This window comes from Typopeltis vanoorti, chromosome 19 (assembly GCF_054136105.1).
Source record: "Typopeltis vanoorti isolate ZY-2024b chromosome 19, IOZ_Tvanoo_1.0, whole genome shotgun sequence".
Taxonomy (NCBI): domain Eukaryota; kingdom Metazoa; phylum Arthropoda; class Arachnida; order Uropygi; family Thelyphonidae; genus Typopeltis; species Typopeltis vanoorti.
This window is the reverse complement of record NC_143567.1, coordinates 26,977,869-27,005,778: the sequence shown is the minus strand read 5'-3', so window position 1 is coordinate 27,005,778 and position 27,910 is coordinate 26,977,869. Positions and strand designations below refer to the sequence as shown.

The following is a 27,910-nucleotide window of genomic DNA, read 5'->3' as shown; positions in this document are numbered from 1 at the left end:
CAGGACCTCAGCGCCACTTCCATTTTTAATAATGGAACATGAATTGTATTTCCGCCATTACTTTTTTCTGAAATCGGGTTCTTTTCTTCGTGCCATGCTCTTTAATCCCTATTATCACCCACGCTCTTCAGTTTCAGACCCACCACCCTACCTTAATCTCATCAGACTTACCTTATATAATAATTTGATTTCTCATAATCTACCAAATTTTTTTAGAAAATCCAAGGCTATCTTAGCTGTAATCCAAAGTCTGATGTTTTGGGCAATGCGAACACAATTACTAAAATTAGACACTTAAAAGACCGATCTTGTCTCAATATTTTTCTTCATAACTAGGTTCTTCAAACTTTAATCCCCCATAACAGAAATACAAACTCGCAATTTAATAACTACCTTTTGATTGAACATTTCAGTGTTGAGTTCCTATTATATTGTATAACCAGTTGAGTACAGCCTTTCCTTGCACTATCTCTTTAAATATCTCGGGGCTGTTTCATCTTGTTGAACTGCCTTTTTGAATTCAAGCTGAGCAATCTTTCTAATCCCTTCTGTTCCTCCATTTCTACTCGTTCATCTGTTTCCTGGTCTTGGGACGATGCTTTATGATTTTTTTTTTATTCAGAAAGCGTTCATTCACTCGATACCGTCCTATTATTTTCTTTTCAGACACCAAAAGCGAGGGAGGGGCTAGTTTACCGCGTTTACAAAATGCAGTCCGGATTAAAGCTGATTTTGAACAACAAAAAAAAAAAAAGAGTAGAAAGTGTAACGCCTACCTCAGGTCTTCGCGCCCTAGATAGTTTTCTAATTTTCTGATCTGTCAATCCCCCCCCCCAATAAAAAATAACGTAATTCATTCGGCTGTGCTGTGGCAACAGTGTTTACTCCGATGTCAAATCAATTGAAGCGTGGTACGATTGTGCTTATTCAAGCATGCAGATGCATGAAATAATGAAAAACTGACCTCTGTAATCAATCATGCAGTAATTCCGATCTTGACATTAACACTTAACTCTACACAATGTGTGCGAATGACGTTATTCAGAGCTTTACATACAAAGTAATGTCACTGCAATTAATCCAAAAGTGTGTGCACATTGACACCAACTAAACTACAAACTATACTAGTGAAGAGTCATTTGGATCAGTTCGCAAATGTTTTCACCTACATTTTTGTGAAAATATTCATAAAAATGTAGGTGAAATTTCACCTACATTTTTGTGAACCTTAGCACTTAAGGTTCAAAACGTGAACCAGAATCGGTGTCATGGCACCGATTCTGGTGTCATGAATGACCCTTCTCCAACTCCCTCTCCCAAACATTCACCATACACGAGGCTAGTATGAAGTGCAAAGACGTAACTATTGCACAAAATTAGTTTCTCTGTTTGCTGCTCTCCTGCTCACAAAGTATTTTAGAAATATTACTGTACAAGCACTATATAATGCAGATTTTACATTGTGTTTGTGACACTGAAAGACTAGACCATTTTGAATTCACTTACAACTATTTGAAGAAGAAGATTTAATTCATTTAAGAGAACTATATTTTCAGTTGAAGCACCATTCTACATTTCTGGAAATTTAAACAGAGTTCTCAAATTCTGGACTACACTTTATCACAGAATATCTAGATCTTGAAAGAAATTTCTTCACAAGTGAATGTAGGGTGTACGCGTGCAAACACGAATTGGCTAGGACCATTTTTATTTGCAAATTAATTTGTAAAGAAACAATAAACAGTACTGTTTGGATATGTTAGAAAATTGTATTCTTATATAGGTTAAGAGCTTGCTGGTATTTTCCAGAAAGATGGGACACTTTCTGCATTTTGTACACAGTGCTCAACCAACTTTGAATGTCTGTTTTCCAAGTAGATAAAAGAATAAGACGCTTATATCAAAATATGCAACTTGACTTCAGCAGTTAAATAACGAAATTAGCGATGCTTCAGCTACAGTTTGGCAATTTTGGAGTGTCAATGGCAAGAGCCGAGATGCAAGTTGGATGTATGTTGACCTACACATGTCGCTAACATTAAAATGTTTTATTCGACTGAAGTTTATTACACTCAAAAACTTGCATTCACAGCCTGTCTGTTGTATTTTTAGTTTGATTGCTTATATTGCGGATTCTTTATATTGCTTGTGAGACCCTATAGCTCAGTCGGTATTGGCTATACCCTTTGGTTACAAAGATCTGAGTTGGAGTCTCGTAAAGGACACAAAACACCTTTATAAGGTGTAGTCTCAAATTGAGGTAAAATTCGAATGCTTCATTCTGCACATGAAAATTAGCTAGAAGAGGAACAAACAGCGATCAGTAGGAATTTTGGACCATTCCGCATCCGAAGCTCTAGTTCATCCCACAGATGTTCAATAGGGTTGAGATCAGGGTTCTGTGGTGACGTTTATCCACAAACCACATAGTTACAGCAGCAGACTTATAACACGGTGAATTGTCTTGCTGAAAGAAAAAACAATCATTTCTTAAAACCACCACAGACTAGGAAGCACTGCATCGTCCAGAATGTTCAGATACCGTTCGGAGTTGTGTTCGTGGTACTAGGATTCGCCATCTCCGAATTTCATAGTTGGGGTTACACACTCTGGTAAGAGAAGTTCGCAGGCATCTGCCCCACCTTCACCCATCCATCTATGCAGAGGGCATGGCGTGATTCATCCCTTCATAACACAGCTTTCAGCTTCCACGTGCCACTATACACACTTTTTTGTACCACTGAAGACGACGTTGCATGTTGGTTCGGGAATTGAACTTGCATTTTGCGGTATCATGGAAATCCATATCGTAAGCTGCAGTTCTGAATGTTTCTGTGCAGGTTCGTGTTATAATCAAAGCAAACTCCGCATTGGACGTGTCAGTCGACGAATGGCGGTTTTTACATATTATAGCTTGCAGTTGACTCCCTTTGCTTCCATTTCAGTATGGTATCATCAATTGGGCCATCATTTCAGTATGGTAACATCAACAATTGGGCCATCCCATGTCATGTTGATATGGGATGGCCCAATTTCTCAACAATTTGCCGAACAGATAGGCCAGCAACATGCATCTGATCACAATGCCTCTTTCAGGCTCCAGCAGTTCCCTTCTCACAGAAATTTCACCCGGAGAGAGTTGCACTGACTGGGATCATCATATTACTCCAATTTATAGTGGCTACAAACACGTGACTCGGAGCGATACACCTTCCCAACGAGAACGTTTGTTGACTTCTTTCCAAGAAGTGTAATACATTGACCATGTAGCATCAGACATAAATCAACCATATTATTATTTTTTCGTTACGCAATTTAAAAATAAGTTTTTTGTATAAGTATTGAAAATGATATGTTGATACCTGTCACTTATACTGGTATTATTTTTACTTGATATTTCCAAAGGAATTTGATGGTGTTTCGAAGCGAGGCCTTTTCCTCAAGTTCCCAACTTGTGGTCTCCATCTTGCTCTCTGTGACTGGGTTATCTTCCTCTATAGCTCATTGCATGTAACAGTAAATGGATGGCTTCCTCTCATAAGATCTCTTTATCAATGCTGAGTACACCAGACTTTTGAACTCACACTGCTTTTCCGCCTATACTTCAATGACCTTCAAATCCTATTCACAGTTCTGCTAATGATGGTACTCTACCATTGTAGTATGCAAATGATTCCAGCTTCCCGATCTTCCATCACTAAACAATGCCTTATATACTGATCTCTTCACCATTCATAAGTGTAGTGAAGGTAATCTAGTGAATTTCAATGCAAACAAATACAATACTGTCCTATTACGCGAAAGAAAGATCCTGCTTTACTCTTATTTTTGATGATGTTCAAATCAGTTTTCTCTTCTTGAATCGACTTTCACATATAGCTTATATTGGAATAAACACATCACATCCACCATTTACTCAGCCTCCAAAAAATCGGCATTCTATTTTGTTCCAAACACTATTTATTCCCTGCTAAACTTGTAACAAATTACATTTGGTTTGGTGCACCCAAAACTTCCTTAGAATTCTTGATTGTGTACAGAAAACAGGTGACCTTCTCTCTCAAAGGTTCCCTCTAGTCGATTTCTCATAGGCACTAGCTTTCTGCATTGTCTTTTTTTATAGTTACTTCATGGGCTATAGTTAGGACACTCATTATGACACCTGAACAGAATCCAAAGACATATCAAGGAGAGTACTCAACACCAAACCACCAACCGTCTACACTTCATAATCCACCATCCAACGAACTGGCCACTACTATTCCCTGCTTTGATTTAATAAGATAAAACTATGAGAAGCCAATACATTTCAAATCCAAACATATCAAACCAACTTTTCATCTAATGTCTTCATTTCGTCTGCAATGAAATGCTTTTTTAAACAGCCTTCCACATATTATTTTATCCAGGGAATATAACACCCATCTTTTCAAGAAACTTATTAACCACTTAACCAAGAATGGCGCTCTTGTATTATAGTTCATGTGATGTCTTGGGTGTGAGGGTGAAGTCAGGAGGAGAAAATACTTGACTCTATCTATTCTGTTGCAGTCATGTAAAGAGAACTCATGAATTTTAAAACAAGTGTTATCAATGGGATGCCAAATTAATAGTGTATATAGTTAGGACACTCATTATGACATATGAATAGAGTCCAAAGACACATCAAGGAGAGTACTCGACACCAAACCACCAACCGTCTACACTTCGTAATCCACCATTCAGCTTATGCCGTCTACCGCCGACCAATAGTATTTTTTCCCTGTTGACTGCACAGGTTCTCTGGTCGATTTGCCTATATGTGAGATGAAAAACCCATGATCAGCTAACTCACGTTCATTTGAAAAAGTCCATGTAAACATTTATCTCGTCATGACGAGAGTCGAAGGGGCATGGTTCCATCGTTTTTCTAAATCGTTACAGAGGAAAACATTTGTGAAAAGCGGCATTACATATAATCAAACATAGCAGGAAATGGGACTGCGCACCACACATTGAGGTATGTGCAATTTAAATCTCTCTGAAATTGTCCTAATGCTCATTTCAATATACCATATATGCCTTGCAGAAACTTATTCACAAGCAATTTTCTTCCTTCTCTTCAAACTACGTGTTTACTATTTTTTTTTTTTTTTTTTTTACATTGGGGAAGTATATGACAAGTTCCCAGTGCCGTACTTGTACACAGGCGCACGAGGTTCTAGATGGGGCTACGAAACAGTACTCCGGGTCTTCGACGGGAACCCGATAGCTCTAGCGCCTGGGGAAAAGTGTACGTACGGCCGTGGCACCATAAAATTTCTACATTGAGCAACAAGCACAATTGTTCATAATGTTAAATATGAAATTCTCCATCGATTTATGGCTTAGCATTTATGATTAGTATGACCAATGGACCTAACCCATCTAGACTTCATCGTTTGGGACAATACATTTTGGTAAACAAGCTTTCTTAATACCCAAACATTTCATCACACTGGAAGATAATGTCGAGCGACTGATTGCCATTGCTCCATGGTCCGGTAGAAGTGTGCCTTGCCAATCAGCAATGTGTATTTGTTGTTAATCAAGGCTTGTGTGGACTGTATCACTTCCATGGCATATAACATTCTATTATTATTCCTAACACCTCCAAGGAGTCTGAAGACTCATCGCGGGAGGACACCTACAACTGTCTCAACCACTACACCGAACTTCTACTACGAATCATCTCCATCAACGCCATCTACCGCCCACCTCCATTACAAATAGTATTCTATGTCTGTAAATTGCATGTGTTCTGAAGGGCCATTTTGTCTGTATGCGGGATGAAAAAAACGAGTTTCTGGGAGAAAAAACCCTGCTACCTCCGTATGAGATTGGCTAACTCACCTTCAATTGAAAATCGTCCAGATAAAGATTCCTCCCGTCACAACGAGAATCGAACTTAGGCCTGTTCCAATCGAAGGGCGCAATGTACCGTCGTTCTTCCAATTGCGCTACGGAGGCGCTATATATCATGGAAACACTTTATAAGATTACTTGTAATGCTCGCATCTCCAAACACAGATTTTAGCTGTAATAACAAGGCGAAAAAGTAATAGACCTTCTCATGGATCATCTTCAGTGCCAGTATTTTAGACCTACTTGGTCGCATTTTGGATTGATTGTCGCTTGTGGATGCTTAATTGCCACACAATCTTCTTATGGTGCTATCTTCTATCGAAGGTCAGCGACCATCTTGGCGAACAAACTGCGTTCTTGTGTTAATCTGAGCAGTTGTGCGCTGCTCTTTCCTGTCCACATCCTGATGTCAAACCATGATATTCTTTTTCTTCCTCTAGTTCCTTTACCATCAATTCTTCCTACCAAAATAGTTTGTAGAAGTTGACATTTGCTGTTTCTCATGATGTTTTTCGTTTCTTGATTATTTGTACAACATCTTTAGCTTTGCCAATGGATTTTAAGACATCTTCATTGGTAATTTTTCTATCCGTGATATCTTTAGCATTCTTCTATATAGCCATATCTCAAAGGCTTCGATTTTCTTGATGGTTGTCGCCTTCAATGTCCATGTTTCAACTCCATGGAGCAGAATAGACCACACGTAGCATTTCAGCATTCGGCATCTGACTTCCATGTTTAGGTCTTTATTACAGAATAGTGTTCTCATTTTCATGAAGGACTGCCATGCAACTTCAATCCTTGTCTTTATATCTATTTCAGGATCTCACCTTTCATTAAGCCAGCAACCAAGATATTTATATCTTGACACTTGATCGATATTTTTCCCATTGAGTGTCAGTTTCAATGGGAAAAATATCGATCAAGTGTCATTGACAGAGTTTTTGGAGATCATCATGTTATCTGTAATTAGCACGGTGTCATCTGCATATCGTAAGGGAAGTATATGCTATTGTATACCATAAAATAGCATATACAAATTATCAAAATAACATCCGGTATTCTCTTACCCCCTTCTGAAATATTTATCATCATTCCTCTTGAATTCTGTTGTTTGCCATACAAGATCAAATGACTTAGGTGCAAAAAAGTGTTATCCTTTGTATGTCAGAAAGTTGACTATTCTTAGTAGAATCCATTCTTCTGCAAGCGAAGGAATTTCATGATCTCTGGTTGGTAAGGTAGGGTCAAAAGGTGGAATTTGCTTATGCACCGATTTGGGGAAAATATTAATTACCAAAGATGCATATTAAAAAAAAATACGAAAGTGATTAATATAAGCAGATTTACAGCATAATTAACGAAGCAGCAAATTTATTTAAATTGTATTCAGCGCATGCTGAACACCATGCAAATTATTTGCATATAGAATAGACAATTATAACGCAAATTATTAGACCATTCCATTTTAGTGATTACAAGATTTCACTGTTAGTAACTGGTGGTTTTTGAACCCCATTCTCAGTGCGAGTTTGGTTTTATCCTTGTTTCCATTTTCATGAGATAGAGGTCATAGCCATGCGAAACTTCTAATCCTGAAATCATTTGCATTGGTTTTTGATTGTCGTCTGATTGCTATTCTAGAAGACTTTAAGAAGTTCGTAATGATTTCGAAATGCTTCCAACGTATTGTAAATACCTGCATACATTTTTACGCAAAAAATATTTATTCTTAATCAATATCGTATGCGAAGGATTAATTGCAACAGAAAGCACCTCAGTTGCAAATGGCAGTTGACATCCCCGAGAAAGAGAGAGAGAGAAACACGAACGAATGAAAGCAAAAGGAACAATAGAAAACATTGCATACATAAATGTCTACTGAAAATAACTTGCGTTTTAAATCTTCCGATAAATACGCTATCTTAAGTTAAAAAGATAACGTGTTTTGGTAAACATTATATGTACTTATATATTACGCACTGCTTATCATTTCTGTTCTTTATTGTACAACGTGCATCAACAGTAAAATAAAATTTTGCAACTAATATGAACACGTAGTATTGAAGCAGGGGTGATAAATAAAACTTTCGAACCGAGCTGTCAGAATCTTTGTTATCCTTTATACGCGTTTTATGATCTCAACTAATGATAGTACAGAATGATTGCACTATTCTAGTGTGGATGTACAATTTGGATCATAATGACATGGATTAGATACGATTCGTTGGTAATCGGATCCGATTAATTATACAGCAGGTGTCTCTGCCCATGCGAATAATCTACTATTGCTTACACGGACGGGAATAAATGGAATAGTCTTGATTACGAACAAATAATATGTATAGTAGTGGGAGAAGGGGCGTGAAGAGAAAAATGATATGATCACTCTCGATCCGGCTGCAGTATGTCTACTTTCCTAGATTGACACTCTTACTGGTGCTTTCTCATTGGCTGTGACGTAGGTATCATACACAGGTTCGCCATCTTGGCATTTCGTCTGTGATCAAGGATCTGAAGGTTTGCGGAACCGGTGTGGCCGTGCTCTACCTCCTGGGTTTACCGGGTTGTTGGGGTCTTTGTAGCCCCATGATATAAATTATTGGAGTTTGTACATAGGAATAATAACAGTTGGAAATGTCAGGACAGACACTAAACGACAGGTTAATAGCTGCCAGGCATACTCTGGCCGGTCAAGGCCTTGCTAGGGTCGTTTGCAAGGCAACGACCGAAGAAGTCATCGGTCCAAAGAAGAAGCATTTGGATTGTAAGTAGGCTTCAAAATCTTGAAAAATAATTAATTTATTGATAAATTAAATTCTACAGAAGAATCTTCGATGAGTGCGCTATTCTGCCGACCTAGTGTAAGTCAGTGCTATGCGAAGCCGTAAGGCTAGTCGGCTGCTTGAGGATGTGTAAGAAATTGCGACATACATTTAGTATGTATTTGAAGAGGCATGTGATTATAAAATTAAATACATTTAACAAGTGACCAGTATTCCCGGGTTGTGTAATATACTGTAGATATGTTCAACATAATAAATCATGTACACCAGTACTTTTAATTACTAGCTTAAGGTGCATGACTTTCCCACCTCTTAAAATGCATTAAAAAAAGAAAGAAAAAAAATCGTTTCTTTCACAATTCAGCAAATTCATTGCATAGAAAACCTCAGGAATGTAATGCATCTCTTTACTCTCCCCAAATCATTTTTATAAAGATGACACGTTCATCTATATCTCCAAAAGATTTATTTGAAAAGCCCTAATGGCAATGTAATAAGAATATCGGAACCTAGCGAATTTTCTTATATGAAAGCAGTAATTTATTATTTTTTCTTTTTTAATGAGCATTCATTTTCTAGCAGTCTTATAATTTAATTTGCTTTGTACATAGCTAACGGACAGTTCTCCTTCCCAAGAAAAATAGTGAAGATCTATATAGCTGGAGGAGGGGGGGGGGATGATTGAGCATAGACGAAGAAACTGCTCCTCTCCTATATGCGGAACCCGTGTTTTTGTATGAGATATGGGCGGTTGTTCTAGATGTATTGGAGTGTTTTGGTGTAAACAATGTTTACCATTACTTGGTTTGGTGGATAAGATACATAAATACTTGGAACGATGAAATTGCAAACTGTAATTAAAAGGGTGTGTGTCAGCAGTGGAGGAGGGGAGAGATGTTATTGAATCTATGCATACTTGTGCTAGTACCTATTTGCAGTATAAAACAAATGACTGGAGAACGCTATTTCCAATAAGTTTTGTATTCTTAGGCAGTTAATTTTGCATTTCAATAGATTCAAATTGGTGTTGAGTTTCTTTTTTTTTATTTTTTTAAATAACAGTAACTAGTAGTGATGGGCAATAATAGGTTGTGAGCTTCTAGATTGAAACTTAATGTGTGCTGATGTACATTTGGGAAGCTTCTCAATTGTATCTGTTCTCCAAGTGAACATTTTGTAAGTTGTTAAAAATCTATAATTATGTGGAAGGGAGGGGAGGAGCGATATTATTTTAATTGTATTAGAAATAAGGAATCGGAGGACTTGTGTTTTCAGGTATGCTGTTAGTTGTTAAATGTTTATTATTTAAATAGTTCAACTGTAGTTTTCTATTATGAGTGAATACATTTGTTGGTTTTAGGTCATAACTTTTGTTCTGTTCTAATGTAAGCTTCATTTCATAGTATTAATAAAAATGATTTTAATGCATTTGCTGAAGTTCATTTCCAGACTTGTGGATTAAACTGACAGATGAATGCAATGTACAGTAGTTGTGAATATGCTTGCTTAACTTGTAAAGATTGTGATACTTATGGTTTTCTCAGTATTGAGTTTTGTATCCTTAAGATTACTGCAATCAGTGTATCAATACTGTAAAAAAATTCAGTTAATTTGTCATTTGTATTTCAGGTTAAACTATATTCATTATCCAGTCAGATGCTGTAAGGCCTCTCCTTGTTCAGTGTGAAAATCATGTTTTAGGCTTCAGAGAAGGATTGGTGGCTTAACCATTCACTTGCTAATGGTATATAGATTCCTTCCACTTTTTTTAAATAGTGTTTTCATAATTGCTTCAAGAAATTTGCATGACACATAGTCATTCCACTTGTACACCATTCTAAAAGGAGGTAGGATTTATTTGTAATATGGTTGTCTTCAAACAGCCTTAACTGCTTGAGATATTGTTTGATAAGGTTTTTTTTCTATTGCTTAATGGTTAATTTTATACATAATCACACTATGGGTTGCTATCCTACTTGTTATATTATGAAGTATTTTTGTAATTTTTCATTAGGTCACTTTTCATACTGCTCTTCAAATCTCTAAGAATTGGAAGTTTTAAATGAGCTTCCAGATTAAGTTCTCATTTTAATCATATATTCAATGTATGCTAATATTTAATGTCATTCTGAAGTTCATTTTGATCACAAACTATCAACTAATATCAGCAATCCCTTGTCCTTCCTTTAAGAGATCACTTCATATTCTAGTATAGGGTTTCCCAAACTATGTTCTGCGGAAAGTGAATAAGTGTTCCATGAAAAATTTATCAAAATTAATGAGCTTGGAATGGCTTTAAATGCTGTGACAAGTTCAGACATGTTTGAAAATCAGGTGCTCCTCAATTTGCGTGTGGATTGTGCTATTAAAGCCAGCATGCTCTGGCCTCGACTCAGCCGCCCACAGTTGTCAACTCCTCAGAGTGAGAGTGAAGTACGGAGGCATCGATTCTAGGAAACGTGTGGTCACAAGCAATGTCAGTGCGATGTGGTCCAGCACGCCTGTAGTGTACGCTGTCACATTTTTTGATGCGATACAGCCTGCTGCTGCAATAGTATGCGATTATCTTTACATTGAATATGAGATCAATGATACTTGACTCTAACCAAGGTGTTCCATTAAAATTTCATGATTTTTGAAGTGTTCTGTCATAGGAAAAGTTTGGGAAACCCTGTTCTAGTATATATATAGTTAATAATTTCACTGATCTTACATTCTGACCTGTTAGAAAAGACAACTAGATCTTTATTTGGAAGAGGATAGGATTTAAACATTACTGTGTGTGGGGTTTTTTTTTTTTTTTTTTAAGGAACCTCTCATGCTATAACAATCAGTCTATTGAAAGTTTTTCACCTGTACTCAAAGAGCTTAGTTTTATTGAGGAGAGCAGCATAACATTTTGTAAATGTTTCTCAGTAAGGTTTTGTTGTATGAAAATAGGTCAAAGTATTTCACAAAATGAAATGCTTAAGAGCCTTTTTAGCTTTGGAAGTGTAATTATTTAGTGAAAGCCCTTTGGTGGAAAACCTGGCTTGAATCCTGTTTAAGATGCAAAAGTTTTTTTTTTTTTTTTTTGGCTCTTCAACTAAAGATTGAGTTATATGGGCTCATATGGAGTGGTAGGGTTTTGTTATCCTGGAAACTTTTTTTTTTCCTTTGTCTTCCAACACAACCAACCAGGAAAATACGGTTTATATACAAGAATATATATTTAGACACCACCATTATCCTAAATTATAGATATGAAATCCATTCCGGGCAGTTAATGGGTCTTAAGGTACTATGAGTACTGTGGATTATATATCCAGCTGAAACCTAGTCAAGTCGATTTTAAATATAAACAGCAGATCATTGGTAAGCATGGAATGGCAGACCATGTCAAGCTAAGGTTGGATATATAGTTAATTTCTGACAGAGTATTTGCATAAGTATTATCAGACCTTCATGGAGTTACTTATTGTAGAAGGTCCTTGCTGTCACCCACTGTTCATCAAACTGCCTTAAACTTGTTTGCTTTACTTGTCATATACTGGCAATGCATTTTACCTCCCCATCCACTTCATGCAAAAAGTCTGTTCCTCTTTATAACTTCTAGAAATGGTCACTTGGTAATCATACCTCTTAACTACCAGGCTACAAATGGAATTTCCTCAATCTGTTCTTATATCCAACATTATATAGAACTGACTTCTTAAAGTAAGTGACCAGATTTGTATATAATCTGTATCCTTACATAATAGAACCATAATCTCTCTACTTAATTATTTCCCTTCCTTCCACTTATTTAGGACCTCTGAATTATGTAAAGGCTCCTGTTAACTTCTTGGAACATTCCTTTAAAACATGTCTGTTTTATTGCCTTATGATATAGTTTACTTCATTTTTCACCGTTACCTTGCCTTCTCCCTAACTGCCAGTCTCTGCTCTGCTCAGCAGTTTTGGTAGATGACAAATTAGCAGATATGACATTTTGCTAATTTGACATCTTGTCTAATAGGTGCCATTTACTGCAATGAAAAGTTACAAGCATGTTGTACCAACAGTGATAGAAGTCAAGTAAATGATTCATGCCAGTTTTTTTTTTTTTTTTTTTCTGAAAAAGTGTATAGAGGTTGTTGCCTCTATATGCAAGTAGACTAGTTGTGATGATAGTTTTGCTAGCATTTGGCTAAAAGATTAGAACAAGAATGCAATTCTTTATCAAGTGTATTATACTTTGTAACCAAGCAAAATAACTTGCTGTAGTATTGAATAGAATTGGCCTAATCTTATGACTTTGGTTTGCTTGCAGGCAGTACATGACTAGTTGCTTGTGTGAGCTGTTATGAGGATGTTTTAAACAGAAACTTACCTGCTTACAGCAAGTTTGTTTATGCTTACAGGATTTACCCTCTAACTACTAATTTTAGTAATTATTATATTTGAAAATTTTCATTTGAATTAATAACTGGGAGGAGGAGGAAATGTTGTCATTATTTGCATTAATAAAAATATAGACTAAGATAACTTTTAGTTAATGATAAACCTCAGTCCTAAAATTGTAAACTCTTTATCTTTTCTTCATAATCAGCGAGTGCCATTTCTTATTTATTATTGGAAAAACATACTTGTCTATATTGTGGCTTCTTGCTGTGCATGGGTTGATAGTGCTTATCTGGTATTCTCAATAAGTTTTCCATCTTTTTCATAAAGAAGAAATGCAGTTTCATATACATATGATTGTTATTGCTGCTCATGAAACTTAGGTTACATTATGTACAGTAATGCCTTGTTATTAATCAGCTGTCATAACTCTTAAGGTCAGCTTATTTGGTATCAGAGTTCAATTAAAGCAGCTTGTTTACTAGAGTATTTGTCAATAAGTTTAAGACAACCTTAGATTCTAGATGACCTGCCTGATACTAATCACTGTGATTCTTTTGATAGGGAAATATCGGTCTTGATACTACTGAAATTTTTGTTCATATGCTTGACTTAAAATTGTTTTAACCTGAGTCATATTTTCTTTCTTTGCTTCTGTCTTGCATATTGGTAGTTAGCCCATATTCAGTGTAATTGTAAAAAAAAAAAAAAAAAACTAATTGAAATAGTTCTGTTTGATCCTTTTAAGTTGTCATTTAGCCAATTTATTTTACTACTTAAGGCTTACTGTTGCATTACCAATCAACCTTTTGTCTGTCATTTGACTCTAGCATGTTTTCTGATGGGAAGTCCTTAACAAGTTTCTGCCCTGCTTACTTTCACCTGCCTTTGTGATTGGATGGATGATTTCCTTTTTATCAGGTGCTATGTCATGTCATATTGATGACTTTCACTTCTTCTGTTAATGCAGTCCTGTTCTGTGACTTTTCCTCCTTTTTTGTTGACTTTCATAGTTTTGCTGTTAGCGTTATGCTCCATTCCACTTTCTCACATAACCTTGCTTCACATAACCATCAGGAATATCACCCGATGCTATGTGCCATCCTTTAATGGAACAAATGTTCTTTTGCAAAAAAAAAAAAAAATCTCACATGCTCATATTTTTAGATGAGTTCAGATAGCTTCTCTCATAGTGACATTTACTTCTTTTTTTGTTTCTTTTCCTTTTAAACAAATCGCATACCAGGTGCTTTAGGAACTTGTTAACTTCAAGGACTAATTACTTGAGTAATATTAAGCAAAGTTTATTAGCATAAATAACATTTATAATGAATGGGTATGAAGATATGGCAGTTAATGAATACTGTTTGACTTAATTCTAAAATGTCTGTTTTCAGATCATGTCAATATTTCTTAAACTTAAGACATACAGGGACTTTTCTAGAACTGTAATTGTGCAGCTTGAAGCATGTTATTTTGAATTGCTATTCTGATGTTAAATGAATGTTATTCAGATAAATCACCAAAGGACAATGGTTGAAAATTGCTTTTGGTGTTACAGTAGCAACCATCATATTACTGTTTACAAAAATTGTAAATGAAATTAATGCACTCTTCCTCATTTGGAAACCTAGCTGCTATTGCATGGTCAATGATTCAGTTACTAGTAACTGAACTTTGAAATTACCATCTCTACACCCATCCACAATCACTCATATTAATATTTATTTTTGTTGTTGTTGTTTCAAAATTGCTCAAGGAATCAACACTGAAGTTTGGTAGATATGAAATGTTTCCATATTCAGGTAGGTGTTTTTGGACTTGGTTCATACATTCACATCTTTGCTTTACACTTGAAATTCTATAGGTACTTCTAATGACCACTGTTCAGATTCACTGACATCTCTATTATCTATGCTTTGTAGAAAATATCAGCAGCACTTAGCTATATGTAGCCATTCAACTATCTTTTCTGGCTTTCACCCATTTCGCATCTATTCTTTTGAAATGACCTTAAAACATTCAAGTTTTATATAATTTTATACTAGTATGTTTTTTTTTTTAATTGTATAACTGGTTGAATTTTTATTATGTTGTAGTTATCATATTCCTGATATGTACCCTTGGAGGGGAGGGGAAGAGGAGTTACAGGATATTATGATAGTATTTCAGGAAAAAGTTACATCGCTAATAACTTCCAATCAACATTTTTCCTCTAAATTAATCTTATCTGTCAAGATGCCAACAGTATCAGATCTTATATTTCTGTCTTGTGTTGAGGCTTAAGTGCTGTGAGGACATGTTGGAGGTTTAATGGAATATATAAAGCACTCGAAAAGAATTAAAACTGATCTTAATGCTTCCAGTATTTTGTCTGTCACTGAGATATCTTCAGGGATTACAAAAAAACTTAACACACACTCAGGGTGACTATAAAGTCCTATCTAGGTGGTGTGCCCTCTATGGGCATTTGTAGATGGCCTAGGATGTAAGGTGGGATCTCTGATAATTAATGTTTCCCAAATTTTGGGAAGTTTTATGCAACCATATTTATTTAAATTCAGTTGATTTCTGAGTGCTGGTGCAGATTCTAAAAACTTTTTCTTTTTTGAATTTGCTATGGTGGAGCATGGTGGTTTTTTCCAGGAGATCCTGTGAGTTATATCCAAAACATGGTCTGCAAGGCAAAATTGACCATAGTTGTGATTGCAGATGTATGATTTGTGTTCTTCTAAGCAGATGGTTGCTGATCTACCTGTCTGTCCAAAGTCAGCCAGCTTGCAGCAACAGGGTACTTTATAAACTCCAGGCACTGAAAGAGGAGAGAGCTGATCTGTGGTAAAATGTTTACAGTGGGGCTTTAAACACTGTGTGAAAGTTGTACTTTTTAAAGGACCTAGCTATTTTTTCTGATGTGCCATGGATGTAGGGTATGGTGATGGCATTTCTGAAATCTTACTCAGGAGATGGCTGAGGAAATTATTATTCATTTTTTTAATTCAGTAGTCACTGTAACTATTGAAAAGGAAAGTGTTGTGTATGTGGTTGAGTTCATTTGCAGGGGTGGTTCCACTAGAACAAAGATTGTGGGCTCTCTTGGTTAGAGTTTTAATAAGGCCTTATTGTTGAGAGGGATGATGGTGGTGGGAGAGTTTTTGAATGTATCAGCCTGTGTGAGTAGCTTTTTCTATATACAGTAAAGGAAAGTTTATCATTAGGAAGGGTAAACTATTGTTATTTTTCTTTTCCATCTTGTAAACTGGAGTCTTGGATGTAGGCTATTGAGGTGACTGAGGAAGGAGCCTAATGTGTCTGGGCCATGAGACCAGATAGAGAACACATCTATCTCCATATCTTAGAAGGTATGAGAGGGGCTGCATCTATGGCTTGTTTTCCAAATTTTCCATGTAAAAATTGGCAAGAGGAGTGGGGGGAGAGAAACCATAGCAGTTCCCTCTATCTGTAAATTTTGTTCTTTTCTGATCCCTCCCACCACTGGACTTGCCACTTTATATAAAGGTGTGGTAAGTCCTGACTTACCCCACCTTTTTTATATAAGGTGTAGCAAGTCCAGTAGTGACTTTGGACAGACAGGTAGATCAGCAGCCATCTGCTTAGAAGATCACAAATCATACATCTGCAATCAGAACTATGGTCAATTTTGCCTTGCAGACCATGTTTTGGATACAACCCACAGGATCTCCTGGAAAAAGTCACCATACTCCACCATAGTAAATTCAATAAAGAAAAAGACCGTTTTTAGAATCTGCCGACACTCAGAAATGCAACTGAATTTAAATAAATACAGTTGCATAAAACTTCCTAAAATTTGGGAAACATTAATTATCAGAGATCCCACCTTACATCCTAGGCCACCTACAAACACCCATAGAGGGCACACCACCTAGATAGCACTTTAGAGTCACCCACATGTTTCACTTAGTATTGTGTTGTATTTGAGTGTGTTACAATAGTTTTTTTTTGTAATCACAGAAGATGTCTCGGTGATAGATGAAATATTGAAAGCATTAAAATCGGTTTTAATCCTTCTGAGTGGTGTGTGTATTCTATTAAACCTCCAACATGGTATCAACAATCCAATTACATCTTTGTCTTCCTTTCAGGTCATTTCTTACCAATCTGGCAAAGAAACTTATTATTATGTGACACCTCCAAGGAGTTTAGATGCCCTCTCTCAAGGAGTCTTTACTCTACAACTGTCTCCACCACTCAATCCACCAGCTAGAGCGAACTGCATTATCTACATCAATTCCATCTACTGCACACTACCACCACTAGTATTTTCTCAGACAATTGCAAACATCCATATCCCCAGCAGGATTCAAATCCATAGCCTGAGAAGCTTGAGAGCAGATACGCTAACCACTTGGCCAGCTAGGCTAGCCTTACTTGGAGAATAAATCTTTTCCCTAATTGGTTAGTGCGCAGTACTTCTCTCCCCTTCTGTTTGTGACCATTCCATCTGAGATTAGCACTGCTTAAAACAATCCAGAATACTTACAATAAGTTTTTCTTAATATCCTCATTTTTAATGATACTGCCATTGATGCTATGTATTCACTCCACAGTCTTCTATACAACTAATTTTAAGTTTTTGACTAATTTCTTTCTTGTTCCATATAAATTTATTCAATTGATTCTTACCATACCAACTTCTCTAATTCTGTTGTCTATTTTCATATTTAATTTTCCACTTCAATAGAAATTGTGTATAAATAGCAATGTTTTACTTATTCTATAGGTTCACCATTTAGGATACAGTTGATGTTTTTCTATTTTCATTATATTTGTCTTTTTATTGCTGATTTTCAGACCAAATTTATTACAACAGTTATTCAGTTGGAAGTTTTTTCCTCTGGGTCTGGCTCCCACTGAAGAGACCTCAGTAAAGGTCGAAACCGGTCTGGGTAGCAACCCTTCCCATGATGCATAGCATTATACATGTCTGCAAGGAGATTATTATTATTATTATTATTATTATTATTTTGACACCTCCAGGGAGTCCAAAGACTCATCGAGGGAGAGTGTGCCGACAGCATCGAACGATTGGTCCCCTTCCAACTACTAACCGCGCTCAAACATACTTAACTGAGCCATTAGTAGCAGAGGCTCTGTTTTGCATTATGGAATACTAAAGGAAAGTGATCAGAACTCAGCCTGCCTTTGCTATGAGTTTCCCCAGTCCTGAAGATACTTCAGGTGCAAACTTTGTTTGCTTACACTTGGATAAAGGATTAAACTAAATATATAATTTTAAGTTATTCAGCTTAGGCAGAGAATCTTGCAGACTTGTACTGGATTTAGTCAGAAGTATGACATTTGTATAAAGTAAAGAGCTAAGATTAACATAGCCAATATTGATGTCAGCTTTAATACCACTTTCCTTCATAATGTGATTCATGTAGACGAATAACAGCAGAGATGATAATGTGCACCCTTGTCGCATACCTGATTTTAGCATTAAACCATCTTCTTGTACTTCCTTAAATTCTAAGACTTACAGCTTAAATAAGCTATTGCTTGATATCCCATTACACCATATAATTGTAGTGTTATAGACAGCTTTCCTCTTGACACTTTTCCAGATCTACAAAACTTAAATACAAATCCTTGTTATATTCTCAAGATTTCTAAACTATTTGTCTTAAAATGAAAATACGATCCTGACATCCTGTATTTGGTCTGAATCCAGCTTGTTCTTCACCATGCTTCCCTTTCACAATTTTTCTTTGCCATTTCTCAAGCATGCTTTCATAAATCCTGCCAGAATCATATCAACAATCCAATTACATCTTGGTCTTCCTTTGGGTCATTTCCTACCAGTATGGCAAAGAAACTTGTTTTGTTATCTTATTATTACATGATACCTCCAAGGAGTTTAAAGACTCCTCGAGGGAGGGCATTACTCTACAACTGTCTCCACCACTCAATCCACCAGCTAGAGTGAACTGCATTATCTACACCAATTCCATCTACTGCACACTACCACCACTAGTATTTTCTCAGAGGAAAATACCTCTGTAATTGTCATTCATTTTTATAGATGGGTGCTATAAAAGTCCTACTCCAATCATCCAAAATTTGACCCTCTGGCCAGGAGAATTTCATCTCTTCCAGGCTTGCCATTTCACACTTCAGGTTTTTGATGGGTTTTTCTACTTCAAGTATGGACATGTATTTTTGACTGCATTCCTGCTGGGAGTTTCTACCACCATGCTGTCACTGTTTGTTTCATTTTAGCATTCTTTCAGAGTAATCACTCTAGACATCTAGAATATTTTTATCTTCAGTTTTCATGTTACCTCTTATCATTTGATTCCTTTTTTGCAGTAATCTTTCTTTTATCTCTAAGCTTTTTTGAATTGCCTCCAGAATATTTTGCAACCTTCCTGATATTTATTTGTTATGCTCTTTCTAAAGTCTTCCTATTATATTACTTTTTTTAGCTGATTTTATAGTGCTTTCTTATATTTTTCATTGTATTCTCTAAGAGCACAAACTGACTTACTTGCCAGGAGCTTTCAATATGCTTTCTTCTTTTTGATGACTGCCTCTAACTTCCTGAGTCCACCATGGAGTTCTGATTTTTTTTTTTTTTCCCTCCTGTCCTTGCCTACAGCTTCACCACATACCTTCTATGGCTCAGTGTTTTCTGCATGGTTTGGCTTTTGTTTTCAAATTCATTTTTTTCCTCTTGAATGGTGTTTTGGTATTTGAGTCTACATTTTATCACTGAAAGTCACTCAACTTTAATTTGTTTAACTTTCTTACAGACTTTCATTATGAAATTCAATTTTATCCTGCTCAAAACTAAATGGTGATCACTATTTCTTTATACTCTTGTTTTGAACCAGTGGAAAAATATTGTCAACCATAATGAGACTTCTTATTTCTTGCATTTTATCTCCATGTAAATATGTACACATCTTTATGTTGGAACACTAGTAATAACTAGTTCATGTCTTGAACAGAAATCCAGCAGCCACTTACCATTATTAGCTTTGTTCTCTTCAAATTTTCCCAAGACATTTGTATGTCTGGTAATCATTTTCTATTCTGCACTGTTTAGATTTCCATTAATCATCTCATGTAATGTTGAAAGTTTGCTTTCTTAAACATGAATCTCACTCTCAGAAAGTTAACTTATACCCGGTTGAGTAAGGATCAGATTATATGGAAAACCATGACTCTAGAGACCTCAAATCTGGCCTCCAGTGGGTGGGGGTCTAATACTGGGTTATAAAATTATTCTGGCACCTCATTCATAAAATCCCACAATTTACTTGGATATTTCTACTTCTAACTTGTTGGTTAGAAAGCAGAGATGATATCCTTTTGAACAATCGGGTGGTACGTGAAATTTCATTTGTCTGTTTCAGAAAATACTTGGAAAGTTAATGTAATGAAAATTTTTAAGTGAGTTTTTGTCTTATTTTTTTCTTTCTCATTACACCCTAAATACTACACTTCTGGTAAACAAATTTTGATTTTTTTTTATAATTCTTCCATGGCTTATCTTGAATACATCTTTAAATCTTTTTTGGAATAGCTTTTTCTTTCATAGTTCTCACATCTTCCCCTAATTATTTTGCTTTGGATTATGAGATCAGCCTAAAGTTATTCTCACTAGTCAGACAATTGTTGGCATTACATTTAATGTTTATAGTACCAGTCTAATTGGAAGAGCCAGGTAGTTAAAATTTTATAGATATGAAAGTTTTATTCACAAATTCCAAATCTTTCTTACTCTAGAATGCTGTCTCTATATCTGGATATTTCATTACAAAAAGCTGAATCCTTTTAGAAGTTGGGGATCAAGTTAATATCCCTGCTGATTTAGTTATGTAGTCAAGGTATCCAAATACTGGTCATTTAATTCTATGATGATGAGCAGTTACTATCCGTTCACATCTCATCTTCAAGTTGCTGAATCAACTACATAGTTTTATTCATATTCTCAGCTTTCATTCTTTAAAGCAACCTTCCATTTGTACAATATTTCTTGCAAATTGCAATCTGCATCTATTTCAATTCATAAATTCAGTCTCTTCCCAGCCTTCAGTATATCTATAATAGTTGGCCTTTTGCATTGTATCATGCTATCACATGTGTATGGCATCTTATGTAACCCTTGATTTAATTGTTGTGATAATGTCACAGACATAGAAAATAACTGAGTCATCATGATTAAGCAGATGGTGATTGTATTGTTCTGAAGTAAATTATATTTAGAATTTTTGGTATTTATAGTTTAATGTATTCTTAATTTACTGACTGTTTTTTCTGTTACAACTATAAATACCAAAAATTTTACTGTATTAATACTAACAGGATTCTACATAGTACATGGTAAGAGGATGGAGAACCCTGAAAACTAATGGGTGCAAAGGGAAAGTGTACTCACTTTTTTTATCCTGGAAAGTTGGTGAGTAAATGCTCTGGGAAATAAGATGTAAGAAGCATTGAGTTTTAAAGTTCATCTGTTGCTTGCTGAGTGAGACCTCTTAGCAGTATTAGTGTAATATCTAGTATAGACCCTACCAAGATACCATCTTATGGTAATCCTTTTTGTGAATGGATTGCTAGCTTCTTCACTGGTTGCTCATTATTGGTCATGGTGGATGGTTTCATCAGATTTTTCAATCAATGCTAGTGTACCTCAGTGCTGCTCTGCTTCACCTACTGTTCCTCCTATATGTCAATCATGCACACATTTGCTGATGATAGTACTCTCTGCTTTTCATTTTCATTTCATGCTTAGGTAATTGACATTTAAATATGCTTGCCTATTAAATGCTGATCTCCTGGTCACTCAAGTGGAGTGAGAATAATCTGGTGAATTTTGATGCTACCAAAATGAAACTCTTTTTTTTTTTTTTTTTGAAAAAAGGTCTATGCTTCACTCCCTTGCTTTTGACAATATCATACTTGCCAACTAGGATGTTTTCTCTTCTTGGGTTGGCTCTAACATCTAGCCTGTCCTGGAACAGTGGGTCCATAGTCTCTTCTGCCTCTAAAAAAAAAACTTGGCATTTGTTTCTAAACAGTACTTCTCTCCTGCTCAACTCTTGATACCTTAATGCTCCAATCCACCCAACCTTAGAATATTGTTCCTACATTTTGGGTGGTGCACCTAGGATCTCCCTCAGAATGTTTGATTGTATTCAGAAGAGACTCATGTAGAACCAGCATCTGCTTAACTGATGATCTTTCTCAGTGACTCCAGTCACTTTCCCAATTGCTGCATTTTGGTAAATCTATTTCCCATGGACATTATTCCACCAAAGGCCACTGCCATTTCTCCACTTTCCTCTAATTGCATATGAACATTAGCAGCTGCTGGTTCTACATCCATATACAATTCTGCTTCAGACTAATCAAACCAATTTCTCATTCTCCTATTTCATTCCTTCTCATCTTTTCAAGAAAAGTTCCTTTCTTTTAACCACTTGCCATATGTATGACAAGTCATGGACATCTTGTGTGGAGGGCTGAAATAAAATGGGAAATATGCATTGTCATTTAAAAACATTTTAAATTATGACCACTCTTTTGCATTTGCTTTAAACTTTGACCTTATTGATCAATGTTTCACTGACAAATTATTGCTTATGGTTGTACCCCTTTCCTGATGACTAATATTTATAAATTAGTCTAAATTCTAGAAAAGTTAGCATTACTTCTGTTAAAGGTTGAGATTTGCTCTGGCTCATAATAGATTTGTTATTACCTGTGACAGTGTATCTGAAGATATCTTCCTCATAGTATTCATCAGAAGACTACAAAAAATGGTTCTGTGTTTATCATTATTTAAGAACTTTCTTACATAAATGCCATAAATGTGTCAACAGTTTTATAGACATTACCATAGTAAGTAGTTTGCTACTCCTTTGTTATAAGCCATTTATTATTATTATTACCACCCCAAGACCTCATGGAGTCAAAGACTCATCTGGGAGTTACTTTTATCACACATATACACAGCTCATCATACCGTGTTTTAAACACATTCAAACTCTTTGCAGATACCACATTCTCAGGCAAGGCATTCCAATCATTCACAACTCTGCACGAAAAAAACCTGCCTCTCACTCCCTCTTTATACAGTTTCCAGGGATGACCTCTGGTTCTCCCTTGATCTCCTACTATTCTCTGTAAAACTTCTCTAGCATTGATCCTATAACAATCCCTTACCAACTTGTAGGTCTCTATCATATCTCCCCCCCTCTTCCTCCTGTCCACCAGACTCTGCAAATTACATCTTCTCAATCTTTCCTCATACTCGACATTCCAGAGGTCAGAAACTACTTTAATCTCCTTCTGACCCTTTCCAGCATCCTTCTGAAAACCTGGTTACCAAATCTGGGCACAGTAGTCCATGTGTGGCCTAATCAAAGCCTTATACAACGGAACAAGAATCTTCCTACTTCCACACATCGGTGTCCTCTGCATCATTCCCAGAAGCCTGTGTGTTGTCTTCACAATTTCGGCAATGTATCCCCTAAATTTTAGATCCTAATCCACTATCACCTCCAGATCTCTTATTTCCTCTCCCTCCAACAATATATTCTCACCAAGCATAAATTCTGCATCTCATCTTTGTTTTTCAAATTTTAAAACCTTACATTTTGCAACATTGAAGGCAAGTCACTAGTGGAGTGCCTCAGGGTCTGTGAGGCCATGACATCTTCACTACACTTCATGGTTCGTCCCAACTTTGCATCATCTGCAAACAACAACAAACATCTCCATCCAAATCTTCACGTATATCATTAATATACAAGTTAAACAGTAATGGACCTAAAACAGACCCTGAGGCACTTCACTAGTGACTTTCCTTTTCCTGGATATTGCTCCCCCATACACCACTTGTTATCTACATATGATGTAGATAACATCAATTTAGTATGACACATTCAGTCACTTTTGAACTTGGGAATCGATTCATAAAAAAATACAAGAGCAGCATTAGCCTTTTTAGCATAATGCTGTAAATGTACTTCTTGAATATAATGAGCAAAGCACTTTTCTTATATCTTACTGGCAACAAAGGATTAGTTATGGAATATTTCATATGATATGTATTTAGTAGTATGACTAAATATTTAAAATATTATATATATCCTAAGAGTAATCAAGGATATATTGACATTTCTGCTTTTAGCATTTGACTCTCCTAGTCTCCAGTGATTGATATTGATTCAAACCAAAAATGTCTGATTTGAGCTTGTCTTAAACTGCTAACGGACATTAGTCCCTTTGGTGTTGCCTGTGAAAGCAGAGCTGCTCCCTATTTATTTTTGTATAACATTTGTCATTAATGTTTGTTAGACACAGGTGAAAGCCAAAGCTTAGTGTGGTACCCTTCCCTAAGCTATCTTTAATCATACTAATGAAATTCATTTTAGACTCAAATGAAAGAATGTCAACAATTGCCTGATCAAGAGCTCAGACAATTGCTGATTATTCTCTTATCTTAAGATAGTTATGGCAAACCAAATTACTGCATGTAGAACATTTTGATATGCCATTAAATTCATAAAGAATGTTCTCCGTATCCGTAAACTTTTTAAAGTGTTCTTGGTTACAAAAACTAACTCGGTTACAAAGTTTTTTGTCTACATTAAATACGGTGGAGCAGACAGTCCTTGCATTCACAGAGTGGAAAGGTTGCAGAGACGAGAGTTCTTAAAGATAGCATTTGTGAAAGAGCAAAACATCTTGAAGATTCACTACGAAAAAAATACATTAACCAGATTGTTGAGAAAAAACATGATTTGAACTGGTTTTTACATTTTTTTTGATTCCAGGCTAAAATTAATATTTCTAAATTCAGTGTAATTTAATAGTTCATATGAACCCTTATTTTTGTGGTTAAGCAACCTAGTTAAGTTTGCCATCAGTCTTGAAAGCTTAAATTTAGGCTTGATATTCAGACCTTACATAAATGGGTTCAGCACTTTGTCTGTGGGGTTAATTTCTTATCTTACCTATATAACCAGTAGAAACTTCCATCCTTGATATGTTTAGGACTAGTTCATAACAGTTTAGAAAGTTCTTGTTCATTTTGATTTGATCATAGCAGTCATTAAATCAAGGCAATATTTGTACCCTACTTCATGTAGTATTTTTGAATAGATGTAATTACATGGATGGGCAGAGATTCATTGCAAGAGGCCAACACTAACCTCTGTTATGGCTTAAGTATTATAGGCATTATAAACACTACCAAAGTATTCATGACTGCCTCTGGTAATTGATTAAAAAAGTAATCTTATATTCTTACATACTATATTTTTTTGAATAACAGCCTTACACATGTAAAAGAACTAAATATAATTATATATATTTTAATACAGTTAAACCCCAAAGTTACGTGGTAGGTGGGACCAACAAAAAACGTGCAAGTCAAATTCGCGTAACTCGGGGTATAGTTTTGTATGTAATTTATGTATACAAACATACAATTGGGACCAAAGGTTTACAAAAACACCTATATTTTTTAAGAAATATAATCATAATTGTAGTTTTTTGTACATAAAAAAAAAAAAAAAAAAAAAAGTTGTCGATTGGTTTCATAAAATCTAATAGATTCGTCTGATGGCATAATGTCTTTTTCTTGTCACACAAAATTTCTTCATAGCAAGTTAATGATTTTTTTATTCCTTGCCTTATGGCTACAATTTGTTCCTCGTTAGAATCTATGTTCTCCCAAGTCTGCAAACCTTTTATGATTGTTCTTACTGCAGATTCCATTAGATCAAACTTCTTTGCTAGCTCACAAATTTTCATTCCACCTTCAAAATCCTTGATAATGTCAAGTTCTGTTTCTAAAGTCAATGTTTTTCTTTTCTTGCTAGCTGTAGAAGAATCAGACTTGCTTCTTTTGGATGACATTATTATTTTTTATGTGATTAAATTTTTATCAAGAACATAACATTAAACAATCGCAAAGTTTGTAGACTATAAAAATCGTGTATGGAGACTGTGCGAAACACGTCAGTGCTTGTTCACAGCATGTATGACACTGGTGAATGCAGCCAGCATCGCAAAGATATGACTAGTGGTGAGGCGTGAAGCGGGATGGGAATAGGTGCATATAAGAAACCGCGTAACTCCGGATTTGCTTAAGTCGGGGTATGACTATAATAAAATGACATTTCTAACATGCATGCTGTTAAACAAATTAGTAACTTATATTCTTACCAGCCACATTCCTATAACTTCAGATGTGATCCCTTGTCTTTCCTGTTTATGTATTAAAACATTTCTGCATTTACTCTGTACCTCGCTGGCCTCGTTAGCATGCCTGCTATCCAACCAACAGGCTGTGGGGTTTGAATCTCACCATGGGCATGGATGTTTGCGATTGTCTTTAGGTGGGAGATTAATTTCATTGCCTGGTGTGGGGCCTGAAGTGGCTTGAAAGTTCCATGTTTGGACTTTAGACCAGGGATCCCCTAGACATTTAAATTGAAATTAATAAAAATAGAAAAAATCCATGGTACAAAATGTACCATAGGTTTGCAAATAGCCCTTCATAAGTGGGAGCAGCATAAAAAAATACAATCTGTTTAGTAACTTATTTCTCTTACTTTTTTTTATCTTTTTCTAACTTTAATCTGTAAACCATCTATCCTTATAGGAAGCACTCCAGACTGTCAGACAACTGATTAAAATGGTGACATTTTGATCATTTGCCTCTGAATTCTTTACCACCTCATCTCAAAAACTAGGTGACAAAATCTACATAGTAATCAACATAAAATAGGGTCAAACCTTTATAAAAAAAAAAAGTGATTTCAATGTTCATTTTTGTTTGTATTAACATTTAAGTGATCCCTTGAGTATTTTATTTCAGTTTTCAGTATCCTCTGAATTTTGTCCACCATTATTCTTAGCCTCCTCAATTTTTTGTGGTCTGTTAATACTTAACTTTTCATCCCAAAATGCAAAAATGTGTTGTAGCAACTGAAGCCACGAAGTTGGAAAGTTCATGTGTAGATTATTTTTAGACTTGTCTGTGTTATAGGAGAGGGTTGGAACATGCATTTTAGGAGTAAAAATTCCATATTGAAGACTAATCCACTATCAGCAGAGAAGCATTTATAAATGCTTCTTGCATTCTAGATGAGTCTTTCAACCCAAGGGTAGGTTGCCCATGAAGTATACTATGTATTTTCTCAAGCATATCCATGGAGTTACTCATCACAAGAAGTCTATACTAACTATTATTCACACAATGCTTATAGTTCTTTAACTCATTCACTGGCAACTCTTTTACAACTCTCCAAGTAATTCACAACACCTTCCATTTGAATTTGTTAGGAGGTAAAGAGCTTGAAAGATACTGACATCAGGAATCATTAAACTTTCTTTCCCAAACAAGTTTCTTACAGAAATATGTACCAAATTAGTACCTTATTACTGCCTCCTGTTGATAGTTGAGAAACATTTTTGAAGTTTTTTCACAAGATGCTTTAAACCACATGTATGGTGATGTAAGAATATTTGTTTAGAACTTCACCATCACTTTAAAATTTACTTTGATTAGATCTTCTGATCAAAAAACAAAGTTGAGGAATATAGTTTAAGGATGCCAACCTATAAGGGAAGATATCTCCATGACAGCTTTCAACTTAGAGTTGAAATTATTACTACCTTTTTTTATGAACTGCTGTGATAATAAAGATGAAACAAAATGAGCCTTCTGTTTTACTAATTTCTCTTCAAAATGACTACTCCACTATGGAAATTTTTGTTTGGGAAACTAGCTCATATTTCTCCAAAAATAGATTAAAGTACCATTCCGGTATCTCTATATTGGCAGTTTTAACATTATAGTTCAGTTGTAAAAA

The 27,910-nt window shown here is 35.6% G+C and overlaps 1 protein-coding gene across 6 annotated transcripts in view; it reads left to right on the top strand.

Annotated features, from left to right (window-relative positions):
* The first annotated feature begins 8,016 nt into the window (after positions 1-8,016).
* LOC150095932 (phosphatidylinositol-binding clathrin assembly protein LAP-like) overlaps positions 8,017-27,910 on the top strand; it is a 366,280-nt gene continuing 346,386 nt past the window's right edge. For 2 of the 6 annotated variants that reach the window (XM_090409273.1, XM_090409270.1), the window contains exon 1: positions 8,017-8,650. In XM_090409273.1, the coding sequence (XP_090265399.1) occupies positions 8,521-8,650 (130 nt within the window). In that variant the 5' untranslated portion in view covers positions 8,017-8,520. The remainder of the gene's footprint in view (positions 8,651-27,910) is intronic. The other 4 variants (XM_090409272.1, XM_090409269.1, XM_090409271.1 and 1 more) reach the window with 3 other exon arrangements.